A 15,269-nucleotide genomic window follows, 5' to 3' on the forward strand; every position below is an offset into this window, starting at 1 on the left:
TATGTGTTAGATGGGATTTAGATCAGTGGAACGGGCAGGCTAATCCATACGAACAATGTCCTCGCTTTCCGAAAGCATATCAACGGCTGCAGTGCAATGGGGTATGGCGTTATCATTCGTAAACACAAACTCGAGGCCAATGGCGCCTCGGAACAGACGCACATGGGGAAGGATTACCTCAGTACAACAGCGTGCACCGGTTACAGTACCGCCTTCCAGTATCTGGAGTTGTGTACGTCCATCCAAGATAATGCTTCCCCAGACGAGAAAACCTTGACCGCCATATCAATCCCTTTCAGTGATGTTTGCGAGGTGATACCGTGTGCCAACCTCTCGCCAGATTAGCTGACATCCAGAATCGCTGCTGAGACTGAATCTACTCTCATAAGTAAAGAGTGTCTTACCCCATTGCGCTGCTCTCCAGTCCTTGTGTTCGATGCACCACTATAAACGGTGTCTCTGATGGGCAGATGTTAAAGGGACACAGCGTACTGGCCATCAAGCAAACAGTCACCTTTGTGGAGTCGCCTGGCCACAGTAAACCGTGATATCCTGCATCCTGTGCAGCTGGTTTGCAATGGATCCCACTGTCTGGTATCGGTCCCTCTTGGCCTGTAGAAGTATATAGCAGTCATCATTGGGCATTGTTTTTCATGCACAACCACCACTGGTCCTACGAACAGCTGTACCTGTCGTTCTGAAGGCTGACCACACACATGAGATGATGCTATGGGTGATTCTGAACTCTGCAGCCACACTCCCTGCACTTCGACCTTTCCAATTATTCAACCCTGGGTAAAATTATACATTTGTTGTCTACTGGCCATTTTGTTGTCTGTAGCACTGTATGAAGCCAATCGAATGTCTGTAACAATCGTGCTCACCATTTGATAATTTGCACATAACTGCTGAACTGCTGCTTTTATCTGTTTATGTGATCCCTTTCATCGCGATTCAAATCTTTGCATGTGCGCCAGCTTTCTACTGAACAGCCACAGTTATGCAAATCGCCACAGGCTGTAGCTGCAGTGTCAACGTCACTTTGAATTTTTGATAATACTTCTTTCACATTTTCACTCCAGAAAATATTTTTTCCAAGATATTGGCTTCTTAATTTGTTTATTTTAGCTTTAACATATTGATGTGTATTCGATATTGTTTAAACAACTTTTTTGTAGATATTTGCAAAGCGATGCAAGCTCTCCTGATACATTATTGAGTGCAATTAATGCCACATTATATTATGAATTTGTAAAGAGTATTTACTAATAGGATCATTACATTCGTTAACCTACTCATTGCAATATTCAATTAATATTTCATAAATTTTTTTACTAAAGCTTCAACTGCACAATGTCTGGATAACCATCTGACTTCATTTAATGGTCTAAAAGATACAACATCGTGTTCCGTAACCTGGGCTAGTTCTTCTAATTTTCCTTTTTTTAATGCTAGACCTGCTAAACATTGTGTATACAGTTCTAAGCAACGTCTCTATATCTTGCATAATAGATACATTTTCAATGTGTCATGCAATGTATTTGCAATGCACTATGTATTTGTGTAGGGCGGCACCTGGAACGTTAGTTCATCTATGCCTCGTTTCACTTTTAAGATACAGGATTCTGCAGAAATGAACTGGCTGTTTGGCTACCTGGAATCATCAGGTTGGAAACGAGCCACCACCACGGGAAAGTAGACCACAGGCTACCAACCAGCAGCAACAGAAGAAATGGACACCAAAAGCCCAACAAAGTTCGAGCCAAAAATAGTAAAAAAAAAAAAAAAAGATCTTATACAATTATACAAAAATTAAACACCGTACACAAGATTAACCTCAACAGATTAAGGTAAACATATGATATTTTGAGATTTCAAAGTAAACAATGCAAGTAATTTCATTAAATTTTAAAAATTAACATATCAAAAATTAAAGATTATATACAAGGTCAAAGAATTAAGGATAATAATCCCCCCTCCAAAAAAAAAAAACTCTAGGCCAGTACCATTCAACCGACAAAACTTTACAAAATCATTTCAGCTCAGAAGACAAACCTTATAAACAGATCAAGTTAAATGTGACATCCAGTAAGTTCTGCAGTCATCATAGCAAAGTCACAGTCAGTTAACAGCCAGCTGAGCAATTTCAGCTGGCCACATTAGCGTTAATAGTATTATACTATTATGCTATAGTATTATACGTACTGTAAATCAACAAAATAAGTCCTCGATATTTTGTTGTTGTTCCTCAAGTTGCAATTACAGTAATGCAACAATCTGGCATAGAGTAAATCAACTTCTGGATATACGGTTGCCCAATTTTCTGGTATCACACCCTTACAGTGCTCTCCTGCAGCTGAATATTACTTGCTGGCTTCTTCTGAGCAATTTTAGACGACGTTATGTACCAGCAATTTTAGTAGTAGGGTTCAAATCTTGACTGTTGCCGGGCCAGTCCAACACTGTAATGCCAGCATTTCTGAGGTATGACTGCACCTTGAGGGAGAAAAACGAGGGAAAACATCGGTGTAAGTATGTTTGAAGCCTTGTGAGACTAGAAGACAAACTCATCATTAAATCCTAAATAGCATAAAACTTACCAATTTTTCTGTGGCAAGGTCCTGAGCCCTGTTGAAAAATGCAGTTTTGGACGTCTGTGTGGTGATCCCTAATAACGGGTTTCAGGCACTCCTCCAAGGTAGCAGTGTAGGTTTCTGCATTCACCGTTCCATTGATATAATTTGCCTCACCCCATTGCTTGTTATGCATCCCCAGACCATCTGAACAGCGGGGAACTTTACAGTCGGTGTTATGCAGTCACGATAGTATGCCTCCAATTTTCGTCTTTTTACGTATCGATTCCCATCCGAGCCGTGCAGGTTGAATTTCAATTCTCAGAAAAGATGACAGTATCCCATTGCTCTTTTGTCCATGAAACATGCGATTTAGCCTAAGCAAGTCCCTTCTTTCTCATTCGTTGGGTCAACAAAGGCTTCTTCTTCGGCCGATAGGCATGCAGACCACATTCCGAAAGCCATCTTTGGATAGTCTGTGCACTTGTTTCAACACCATAGTCCATCTCAAAGTCCAGTTTTAGATCAGGAGCACTAGCATGGTGATTACGAAGGCGTAGTCACTCTCTTGTGGTCTGATCAATGTCTTCTCTTCACATCACCGGTTTCACGCTTTAATTTCAGCACCCAGGATACTGTTGACAGCCTATTTCATCAGCGTTATAGCACACGTAGAAAGCCCTTCCTGGTACAGAGCAACAGCTGCACTTTTTTTTTTTCTTGGCGTCAACTATATGGAGCCATGCTTGCACCTCTACAAAACAGGATACTAATGAGCATGTATACCCTTCCAATGCCATATTTATAGAAAAAGCTGATGCAATAACTTGCAATTACTGTCTGATACAATACCTTTGCTTTGCAACAAACAAAATGACTGTAATCAAACAATATCTTATACGTTTCACTACAAATGTTACTTGATATTTTTTTTTGTCCGTCACTGTATATATACAGTAGTGTCGATAATTCCAACTAATTGGGACCGGGGGAAGTTGGACTTCCGATATGTTCGGATTTTTTTTTTTAATTTTCAAATGTACTGTTCTGGAGACTTATATAAAAAAAAAAAAAAAATTTAGTAAGTTTAGAAATAAAAAAAATGGAACTTTCAGCCACAATGACACATGTGCATAGGCCTTTAACAAGAATAATTTTTTTTTTTTTTGCTGTACCATTTTCGAATTTCGTTTCTTTTCTGCCAGATCTCTCTCTTTTCAGCAAGAGTAGTTGAGATTGGATAGCATTCGGTTTGTTGATCATTTATCGATTCAATTTGTTTGTCCAATTTCAAATATCATTTTTAATTTTGTTAATTGATAAGATGATAAAAGTGCAAATTTGTGCTTTATATCTTCATTTTTATAGCCTCTGGATAATATTCCTCCAATTTTTGCTTATTAGAATTACCGTATAATAGAATCAAAATTCAGTTCGCAAACATGATTATTTTATGGCACCAGCATAAAAAATAAATAAATGCTGCTCTTTCGGATTTCCAACACTGTACTGTGTTGCTGTGTTCATTCCCTGACCTTTCCGTATTTGGTGGTGACGGGCTCGAACCCCGGTCTAATCAAGAAGCGTGTGCTACGCACTGCTGCTCCTTCCCACCTGGCTACAGAGGCGCCACACATTTTAAATGCCAATAAAAACAACTTTTATTAACTATATATATATATATAGTAACTGGCATATACAGTAAACCCTTGCTAATCCGGAGTAATTGGGGAAGAGGTCGTCTGGATTAAGCGATAATCTGGATTAGTGAATCAAAAGATAGCCCTAATAGAAAAAAAAACTTAGAAAGCAAATAATGAAAAATTTATGATATAGAATTAATGATAATAATATTAAATAAATAAATTTAAAAATATCACTGTAGAGCCTTTATTTAAAAACTATAAAAAGACAATACACATTATCCATCTATTGATGGATAAATGTATTGCCTTTTTTCTTTTTATACAATTATCGGGCAAAGCCACTTGATCGTTGCTGGGTATACCACTTAAATAAACTTCTTCCACAACACTTCTTTTGGCTTTTTTAATGTCTGTCTATTTGATACACTGATTTTATGACTCTCCAAATCGAATGAATTTTAAAGGAAATGTCTTTATAGATTCTTTTTGTTTTTTAATATCTGACACAGCCTGTTGGCCAATGCCAAATTCTTCAGCAATTTTTTTTTTTTTTTGCAGAAACACCGTTTTCAAGTTGTTCTGTCACTTTGAGCTTATTAATGATAGTTAAAGTAAAGTGTTTTCTTTTTATTTCACTTTTAATTCTTTAGAAACCATAATTATATAAAATATGTTAACTTATTTACATAAAAAGAAATATGCAAACGAAGCAATATAAACACTGTTCTCCCCCAAAAAATTTTGCCAGGCAGGTGGCATTATTAAGTAGCCGGCTGGGGAAGTGTAATACGTCACAATATTATAAAATTTTCTGTTATTTATAAATGTGACTTAAACAATCCAGAGCAAAAAATTAATTGCATAATTTAACATTATATGCTCCTGCTGCATTGACCTCTGTTGCACAGTATGTTCGAATTAACATTGATCGAGATCAGTGAGCAGTACCATAGGGTACCAAGAGAATCGCTTAAATTTTAGCCAGGCGGTCAGTTAAATTCACCGGGTGGTGTGCCCATTCAATAGGTCCTGGGGAGAACACTGAAGCAATAACATCCGTCCGACTCACCAACGATACTGAACAACACACAACACAATGTAACGTATGTTCCGTCGCTCTCTGCACAGTCAATCAACATGCGGTGAGAGTTACTCAACTGCGAACAGAATTTTTCATATTTCATTCCGGATTAACTGTAACCAGATTGGCGAGGGTTTACTGTATAGGTTTTCTTTTTTGGTAAAACTGACAAGGAACTAAACATACAATTCATTAAAAACTAAATAAAATTTACTTTTTTGTGTCTTTGAGCTAGCAAAATGTTTTTAGTTGACATTGCCAGTGATGAGACCCTCTTGTCATTGTAGACCAGAGGTAGGTTTTAAACAGTTTGTTTTGATAAACGTTCAGCACTGGCAACCATTACTGGTAAAGTGAGTAAAATATATAGTGCCACTCATATTTGTATTACATTCAAATTGTAGAGCTTCTTATAGTAAATCTTACTCAGTAATTATAATAAAAACATTTTTCAATTTGTCAGAAGAATTCATTCCGTTTATGTCAGAATGGTTGTGTCAGTGAGGATGTAGATAATTTTGATACATGGAATGTACTTGTAAATTCATTCATTGAATGGCTAGCTACTGTCCAAATAAGTTTCAATGGTTATATAAAAATCCCCATAGTTTGTCTATGAATTTTAAGCTGTTCAAACATGCTATTTAAGGAAAACATGAGTGATTTCTTCATGCAGTGAAGAAAAAATCACCTTTGGATATTTTCTTGGCTTTGCCTTCCTGATTTGCCTTGTCCCTCATCATCAAAACAATTTTCATCTATGCTTTTGTCCAGGTTCCCAGAAGGAAATGAGCATCAAGAGATTGTGCAGTCTCTTTTGCAATATTAAAAGGACCTGCAAACCTGTATTTCCGTATCAAATACTCCAACCAGCTCTTAAGATGAGACGTTACAGTTGTGATAACTTCTCAGATTTTGCATCTTCTTACTCAATACTTATTTGAAATAAAACACTGTATCGTATAGATAGAATTAGAAATTTTAAGTCCATTAACTGATTTTCTAGGCACCGTGCTTAATATTGGTACCATGAATTGACTCATACATGTGCCTTTTTTTTTTTTTTTTTTCCCTTGATGACATGTAGTCTTCACACAGTGCAACTTTCTCATCAAGTACCACTTAATATATAACAATTTTATTATATAAAAAATTATTGAAGTTCACAATGCCCCATCACCCTGTTCTCTAAAGCTGGCTGTGCTTGCATACTTTGGAATTCAGCTGGAGTAGGGCTTTAATTCTGCTTCATACTGTCTACAGATTCAAACTAGGAAATGATTCAAGAAATTCTTTTTCATCACAAGTCATAAACAAAAAGCCATCAATCAGAAAAAAAGTATAACTTCAGGCCTGAGTTCTCTTTGTTTAAAATGAGGCCCTCCACAATAACAAAGGAAGCAAGAACAATCCAAAGTATCAGCAGCAACAGAATGAACAAGGAAGTATTGAGAATCAACAGGAAACAAAAATGCTGTTATCCAAGGATGAACCAGTGAAAATTCTTTCAGGACAACAGATATAACCTCAGAAGCAAGGACTGATGCCTTTTTTTTTTTCTTTTTTTTTTTAAATATTTTGATTTTTCCATTTTATTTTACTTTTTACATTTATTAATTTTAAATTCCAGTTTATTATCCCCTTTCTTGAAGTCCATGTTCATTCATTTTACTACTCTTCCTTCTTGTGTACCTCAATCTGATATTTCCCCACACACACACTCCAAATTATGTCTAATTTCTTGCTATCTAACTCATATCTCCTCTTCTTATGGATATTTCTTTGTTATTCTCATCAGGCAAGTTGTCCATCTTTGGACATCTGGAGAAGCTTAATGTCTTTCTTTAGATGTGGTTCTAGACCTTGAACTCAATATTTTCAAATGCAGTCTCATCAGCCCTCGTTTTTTTATTTTTTTTATTTTTTTTTTATTTCAATTTCCATGTTAGGCCGTGGTGACCATACAAAATGTAGCTTGACTATGACAACTTGGAAGGTTCATCTTCACGGTAGTCATTTGCTGATGAACCCTCCAGCAGCCAAAGGTTCCTTGCAAAACTCGAAGAGATATAATTCTAAGGTCCGATCTTGTTGAATTGTCCGGCATTAACAGGGATGTTGACGTATGACACCAGACACCCCTGTAGTTGAAGGTTATTGTTTAAGACTGTGGAAAGTTTCTAAAGTATATCCCGTCCCGACAACCTGAGTGTCCAGCAAGTACGCCGATTCCTCCCACACACACACACAAAGATCTGACTTCCTACGACCTTCTAGAGTATTATTCTGTGGTTCTAGAAGAGGCAGCCAACCCTTTTGCTTTAGCCTATTTTTGACCAAGTTCACCATAGCATCATGTCATTTCACCATAATACCATGGGACCAAAGAGCTACAAGCCAGAGACTCGATGGCAAAACACCCTACCCTAGAGTATCGATCCAAAGATCTCCCTCGAGATGTTCTTGAAAGGGTAGGGAGGGCATGTGGTTCTAAACCTAAATATTTTCAAATGCAGTCTCATCAGTCCTTAATTTAAATTTGTTGAGCCAGCCCTTGTGAAAAATTCTACCTGCAGTTTTTCTTTGTCCACATTGAGATCAGTGAAAATACTTTTAGCCTTCTTTATCAAAATGCAGATTCACATTAACTCTTATGGCTTGCTGATAAGAAAGCCAAATCAATAATAACTTCTCCATTTTCAGCAAAATAATTTTATCAATCAAATTTTTATATTTTTATTAATCGGTGGCAATTGATATTACAATTGTGGCATTACTCGGTCATGTATGGTATTGACTTCTGGTTTGCCAGCTTCGACATGATCAATAATTTTCATTTCCAAAGAAGGCTACTTAGCTTCTTACCTTTCTCATTTGACTTCCCCAACAGAGTCACTGATTTTGTTGCATAAATAAAGCAAGACATAAAATCAGGAGATAATTGGTTTGAGTACCTGTTGCTGAGAATGTTCTGGTTGACTGATGCTGCTGAACAGTCTGAATGTATATAAATGATAGGTGGCAATGTGACAACAAATATGACAATAATTGTGTTAAATAGTGTATTTAACACCAGTATTCTCATAATGGTGTTAATAATGGATTAAGAAGTTGGCAGATATCAAGGGCACACTGTATATTTAAGTTAACACTGCAACTTGGTCATAAAGAGTTAGGAAAGTTGAAGTCTGTTTGATGCAAAGCAGTTCTGGCCACAACAATAAATAAACATGGTACACATGTGCTTGGCCATTGCTGTGAGGAGCTGATATTCAGTTTATTATAGATATAATTAAATAGAGGTTACAATAAGTTTTAGCTGAGTTATTATCATTAAAAACAATTGTAAATGGTGAAAGTGTCCTCTTCCCAAATGTAAGAACAAACTCTTTTCACCATCTCTTACTCTTATCACTCTTTCTCTTTTCTGTCATGAGACAATAGAGTGTGAGCTGTTATCATTGAAAATGCTAATTGTATTGACATTTAATTCTTTTTCAGTGTATATCACTCCTTTAGAGCAGTGTGAAAGATAAAAATCCAGTTATGGATATTCAGTTATGAATATGCCTGAGAAAATTATGCAACAACTAGTTTGTGAGTAAAAGCTAAGGTATAAACAACAACTCGTGGACACATCTGGGGGGGGATGCCCAATGCTCTGGCTGTAGCAGTCAGAATCAAATTCAATCAAGTTGCCAATGATAAATTAACACTCATGTGGGTCACATGAATTTTGGATCACCATATGCCATCCAAAACAATCATTTTCAAATAAATAGCAAAAATACTTCTTTTGCAAAGTGCTGCTTCTTTAAAAGTAATGTACTGGGAGAACTCATTAAAATGGTGCAATTCACTTCTGCTTTGAGAGAACTAAAAGCATATGAAAATATTTCAGTCTTTTCAATCATAATTTACATTTGCAGGAATACTTTTTATAAAGGGGGCATCACTGAACAACTGTTAACTCTTTCACTGTCTGTTACTGTATTCAGTAACAGACAGTAAAATTCCATTTTTACAGAATGAATTAGAATCAAGCTCCAAACACATTTGCATTTCTTTGTATGGATTGTTTTGAGACAAGAGCTGTCATTTAAGCCAATGTTAATCATGGATGCCCATATGCACTCTGAATGCAATGAGCAAGATTATCTTCTGATCTGAGAATTGAAAGGGATAACTGAATCATGAAAGTCTGCTAAATAGAATAAGAGAAATACTTCACTGCATGTAATTAACATACAAGCAAGATTATCCTGAACTACACACACTAATCCACACACTGGCACACACTGAGATGTCCCAATCTCATGTAAAAACTTATGAGAATCATACATATCTCTATGCTGTACAAATGTTGCAAACATTGCTACCAACTCTTCATCCTCCATGATGAGTCTTGCTTACGACATGTTTTAACCAAGATCCAGTTTTCAGACAAAGCATGCATCACATAAGATGGAATCTTAAACTTACATAATATCCTTGCTTTCATATTGATGAGAAACTATTGTTAAGTCAATTATGGCAGATCATTAAAATACAATAGTGTCAGTTATCCGGAATAATTAATGTCAGACCTCTTCCGGATAGCCAAATTTTCCGGATAATAACGAAAGGTAAGATTAAATAAATTCTGTTATAATGAATTAAGGTAAAAGAAAAATACTTTAAATATCATGAAAAAAACAAATTTATTTAATTTTAAAAATAATAACTTATACATAAAAATTTGCATATTTATATATCTATGTGTATTCAGATAGGTATTTTACTTCAAATTTTATGTAGAAAAATTTTAAAGTAGTTTTTTAAAATAATGTTCGATCGTGTTTTTTTTTTTTGTTGTTGTTGTTGTTTCGTTTGTTGACCCCCCCATTTTAGTGCTGTTGCATTTTACTGTAAAAAACTGAGAAGAGTAATAAATTGCCCAATTTCGGGCTGATATTATTCTTACCAAATCTGGAGCTAAACTAAACATAATATGAAATGAAGAGAACAAAATATGCCACAGAAAATTTGGTTCACGAAAGTGAATGACTAAACTCTATTACTCATGGTTTCCTAATCCAACATTCACTAGATATACAAAGTTAAAAAAAAAACAGATGGAAATACTCTTGTAACATAATAAACATTTGTCTCAAATTAAAAAAAGAAGAAAAATCAGCCTTTCAAATTATTCCGGATAACCGACGTTCTACTGTACTGCATTTGTTGTTTTTATCATTTTGTACATGTATATTACAGGCTGAGTGTATAATATTTAACTTATTTTTTGTTTTCTTTTCAGGAACAACTAACTTGTCCTTCTTGTAAAGTAAAACGAAAAGATGCAGTGCTAACAAAATGTTTCCATGTTTTCTGTTTTGATTGCCTTAAAACGCGCTATGAAACCAGACAGCGCAAATGCCCTAAATGTAATGCTGCATTTGGAGCTAATGATTTTCATAGGCTGTACTTGACTTAATCATATAAGCATATATATATATATATTTGTTATATTTTGTAGTATATTTACACTGGACATTTCAGGTGTAAAGTACAAATGTTTTTGTATTTATTTGAAAAGACTGTTATTTAGTGTATTGTACATAAAGTTCCCTAAAATCATACATACCAAGGAGTCTGTGACAAGAGATGAAGATCTGTGTACTTCATTCAGTCTCGAGAATGACTACTTTTCATAAAGCACATAATTTCTTTTGGAAATGTACTACAATTTACAGTTTTCAAAACTGGTGTGTGTGTCAGTGTGAGTGAGAGAGAGGTTTTTTTCCCCCTCCTTCTTTCCCCCTCTCATGATGTCCACTTGTGTTATATAAGAGGTAGAGTTTTTTGGAGGAAAAAATAAACATTTGTACAATGTAATTAGTAAAAATGACTTTTGTTTTAATTGTATACCTATTATATAATGCTAGGCATTTGGAATTACTTATGCATGTACATATTAGCTAATTTTATTTCAAAAGAGAATCTGATTTCTTTTCTTTTGATATATACCAGTTTCTCCAATAATAACTATATAAGCTTCTCTGTCATCAAGGAGGCAACCTGTTGTAATAAAATTTTTATAAGATAATGACAAGAATTTGTTTCGAATTTTAAGTAATAATTCATCATTTGATTCCATTTAAAATGGAATCACGTTATTTTCAGAACTAAAAATTCATAGGGTGCTCATGAATAATTTTGAAATATTTTGATTTATATTAATGTGTGGTGTGCAAACTTAGACAATAAAGTATGTTCATTGGCCGGCTTTTTATATACAGGTTCACAACAAATGCTTATTTCTTAGCATGATTATTTTAATGGCTAAGATTCTGTAAGAAATTTTATTAGAACTCTGATCTAAGTGATTTTAAACAACTTTATTTTATGGTGATAAAGATAAATTTGATTACTCTTCACTATAAAATGTAAATCAGAGTGATTTGCATATTTTCAGTCAGTCTGATTGATTACCTTGATTTCTCTCTTTTTTTAAATCTTATTACTTTGTTGTCTGATTACCTTAATTTCTCTCTTTTTTTAAATCTTATTGCTTTATTGCCACTGTTCATTTCATGAAGAGAGTTTTAATTACTCAAATGAATCATTCCAATACAGTATTCCAAGATTTTTGGCCAGTTGAGAGTCCTTTGAAGCATGCATTGTATATAATTGCTTTTAATACTCATAACATTTGCAGAGATGAGTACTTTTTTACTGTTCATTTGTGATGATTTCTAAATTTTTGTGCCATGCTTTTACTTTAAAAAACCTTTACTTTTTTTCATGGCATTTTATTTGAAAATGTTCTATTGGTCCTTGAATAGTATTAAACTATAAAATAGGATCAGTGATGCTATTCCATCTGTGACTGTATAAGTGATATTGTACTTCCGTGTGATAAATTGACACACTGACTCATGTTGTGACTGTAACAAATAAAATAAAATTCCACAAAATGTAGAAATTTGCATTTTTTTTTTCTTTTCTTTTTAATTGGGATATTCATTAGTGCCATTTCATTACTGTATTCTTGCTTTTTTTTTTTTTTTTTTTTTGGCAGAAGATTAATGTGCTTAATTATCATCATATACTCTTCAATCATATGTGAACTTGATTAACAGTTGCAAAATTGAAAACTGCTTTGTTAAAATGTAATTTTAATGGTTGTTAACCTTCCATGTATAAACCATTTAAAAAATTTGCCAGTTTCCTATGTGTTATACTAATACAATCCTAATGTTACCTTTTATATATACAGTGGATTCCAGTTATTTGGGACACCAGTTAATCGGTGCAGCCGTTTATTTGGGACAAATCTTAAAGAACAGAACAAAATTGAGAAAATAGCCAGGGTTTTCTTCGCTTGATTGGGACAACATGACATTTAATCGGGGCAGTAGATCGCAGCACTCGAGATTATCCTACTATTGTCTCCAACCATACCACGTGGTCTGGTCAGATTTCTGAAGGTCACAACCATAAAACAATAAAAACAATTAGCAGTTTCCAGTTTATTGGACTTTTCTCTTAGTACAATCTGTTATAAACAGTAAACTTGATCTTATTGAATTTGAGATAATACCGACAGCTGGAATTCTGTGGGTTTTTACATTATTATGTTGAAATTTGTTTCCCCTTCCATGAAATCTTCACTCATATAAAAAACATATTTTCAGAATCTTCATTTCTATTTTTTAAAGTTCTTATCTTAACAACATGTTACTCCGTATCCTTGCATGTATCATGTTAGTTGCATTTGTGCATGCTGTGTTCTTTTTTATGAAAACCCCAAACACAAGAGGTATTAGAACCTATAGTGCTAAGTACTGTGCTTGAGTTGGTTGGAGGTTGAGAAGATGAAAAAAAAATATTTGTTGATATTAGACTTGAACTTCTGTAGACTGTAATTTTCAGGATATGCGTATGAAGGAAGGGGTAGGGTGAATTTGCGATTTGTACAAAGTGAACAGCTGTTTGGAAGAAAAGTAACGCCGAGAGCGAAAGAGAAAACCAAGTTTTTTAGATGCAGAGGAAGCAATATTTGTAATGTACTTGTGCCAAGAGAGATTAGAAGTCAGGGTAATCCCCAAAAGAGATATATCATTTTGCCTAGAAATCGGAGTGTCACCAAAGATAAGCATAGGAGCAGAAGAATCCTTTTTGCAAGATATAAGACAAGACTGAGTTTTAGAAGGATTGAAATCAAATAAATTGTCTTTGCCCCATTGGAGAATTACCTGGAGATCGGCATTTAAGGAATTGGTAGCGGATATTCGAGAAGTTGAAGCTGATTGAGCAGGGCAGGGTTTCTCAAAATGGAAAGTGGAACGCAATGTGCTATCATCGGCAAAACTATGGATAGGATTTCCAGTCAATGGAAGAAGGTCATTAATATACAAGAGGAAAAAGAATGGGAGAAAGAACTGAACCTTGGGGACACCAGCTTTAGTGGAGAAGTTAGAAGACAGAGAGCCATCTACCATCACCCTCAGTGAGCGATCAGAGAGAAAACTGGATAACCAATTACAAAAAACAGTTAGCAAACCATAAGATGGAAGCAATCTTTGCTATTGATTGCTTATCTTTTTTACTGTTTTAAATTTTACCCCCCCCCCCAAATTTCAGTGCACAGAAGTATCAACTAGCTAGTATGTATATATTACAGTATGCATTAATTGATCTATGCACATAAGAGTAAGAATTTATTTTGCTAAGCTGTGAAAATATTCTTCCAGTTTTCATGTATCATTTAATTTTTTAATTGGTAAGGTAATAAAGTGTAAATTTGTGCTTAATATATATATATCTTTACTTTTATAGCCTGTGGAGATAAAATTCCTCTTATTTTTGCTTATTAGAATCGCTGTTTAATAGAATTAAAATTCAATTCACAAATGTGATCACAATGATCTGCACTTACTAAATATTGTATAGTGAACTGTACTTTGTTATGATGGGTCCATCGTAACGTGATTTGATCATACAGAGAATTAATCATTACAATTGATGCTGTATTTTTAACTATATATGTCAAACTTCGCATAATTGTGGCAGCCACTTAATCGGGCCAAAATGAACTAGTCCCTATGTGTCACAAATAACCGGAATCCACTGTGTATATACTTTGTGTGTATATATATATATATATATATATATATATGAAATGTAATATTAAATTATGAGTTTAAACCAGAAGTTTCAGTTGATATATATACACAGTAAAATCTCGTTAATACAAACTTAGTTTATACAAAGTACTCATTTATATGAAGCACATACCATTCCCCTGTGAAAGGATAGGCTTTTCTATGTAAATATATTTATTTATTACAAAATTCAGTGCCGACCGGGCTAGCCGAGTGGGTAAAGTACCTGCCCGGTAACCCAAAGGTCGCGGGTTCGATTCCCGCCTCGGGCTTGGATCAAAGTACTGCAAAAACCTTGGGAGGTGCAATATGGCCACAGAAGCCGATGCGCCAACAACTACCAAATCAAAAAAAAAAAAAAAAAAAAAAAACAAAATTCAGTTATGTATTACAAAGTTCTTTTTCACCCCATGAAAAATAAATATTGTCATTTTGTATGTTTAATACAAATCTTGGCAGAGCGATCCGATTATTGCCCCCGACACCTGGCTCCCTACTTCCTGAAGGATGGTACTGACTTGTTAGAAATTAGTTTTGTGTAAACAAAAGAAGTTTATGGTAGCTACGTCAAGTGCACTCTGAAAAACATCTTTCTGAAGGATGAGTTGTTAAAATTAACAAAAGAATAAAAAGTTTTTCTAAGTTGTTTACGTGCACTCCCTCGCTCTCCACGGGAATAAGGTCAGTTCAAACAGTCTCTTACTATCGTATACAGCAATCTATTTTTTGTGCCATTTTATCTGAGCTGATGTCTTTTTCGGAACTTGTGTCTTTAAATTAATTAAAAATTTGTTTATATTAAATCTTATCTAGCAGTGTT

General features: G+C 34.7%; 1 protein-coding gene across 6 annotated transcripts in view; it reads left to right on the forward strand.

Annotated features, from left to right (window-relative positions):
- Bre1 (E3 ubiquitin-protein ligase Bre1) overlaps positions 1–11,126 on the forward strand; it is a 415,493-nt gene extending 404,367 nt beyond the window's left edge. For 4 of the 6 annotated variants that reach the window (XM_090376101.1, XM_090376124.1, XM_090376118.1 and 1 more), the window contains one exon: positions 10,600–11,125. In XM_090376101.1, the coding sequence (XP_090232227.1) occupies positions 10,600–10,776 (177 nt within the window). In that variant the 3' untranslated portion in view covers positions 10,777–11,125. Of the gene's footprint in view, positions 1–10,599 lie in introns of all 6 variants that reach the window. The other 2 variants (XM_090376128.1, XM_090376114.1) reach the window with 2 other exon arrangements.
- The last annotated feature ends 4,143 nt before the right edge of the window (positions 11,127–15,269 follow it).

This window comes from Mastigoproctus giganteus, chromosome 1 (genome assembly GCF_048544385.1).
Source record: "Mastigoproctus giganteus isolate SK-2022 chromosome 1, ASM4854438v1, whole genome shotgun sequence".
NCBI classification, from domain to species: Eukaryota; Metazoa; Arthropoda; class Arachnida; order Uropygi; family Thelyphonidae; genus Mastigoproctus; species Mastigoproctus giganteus.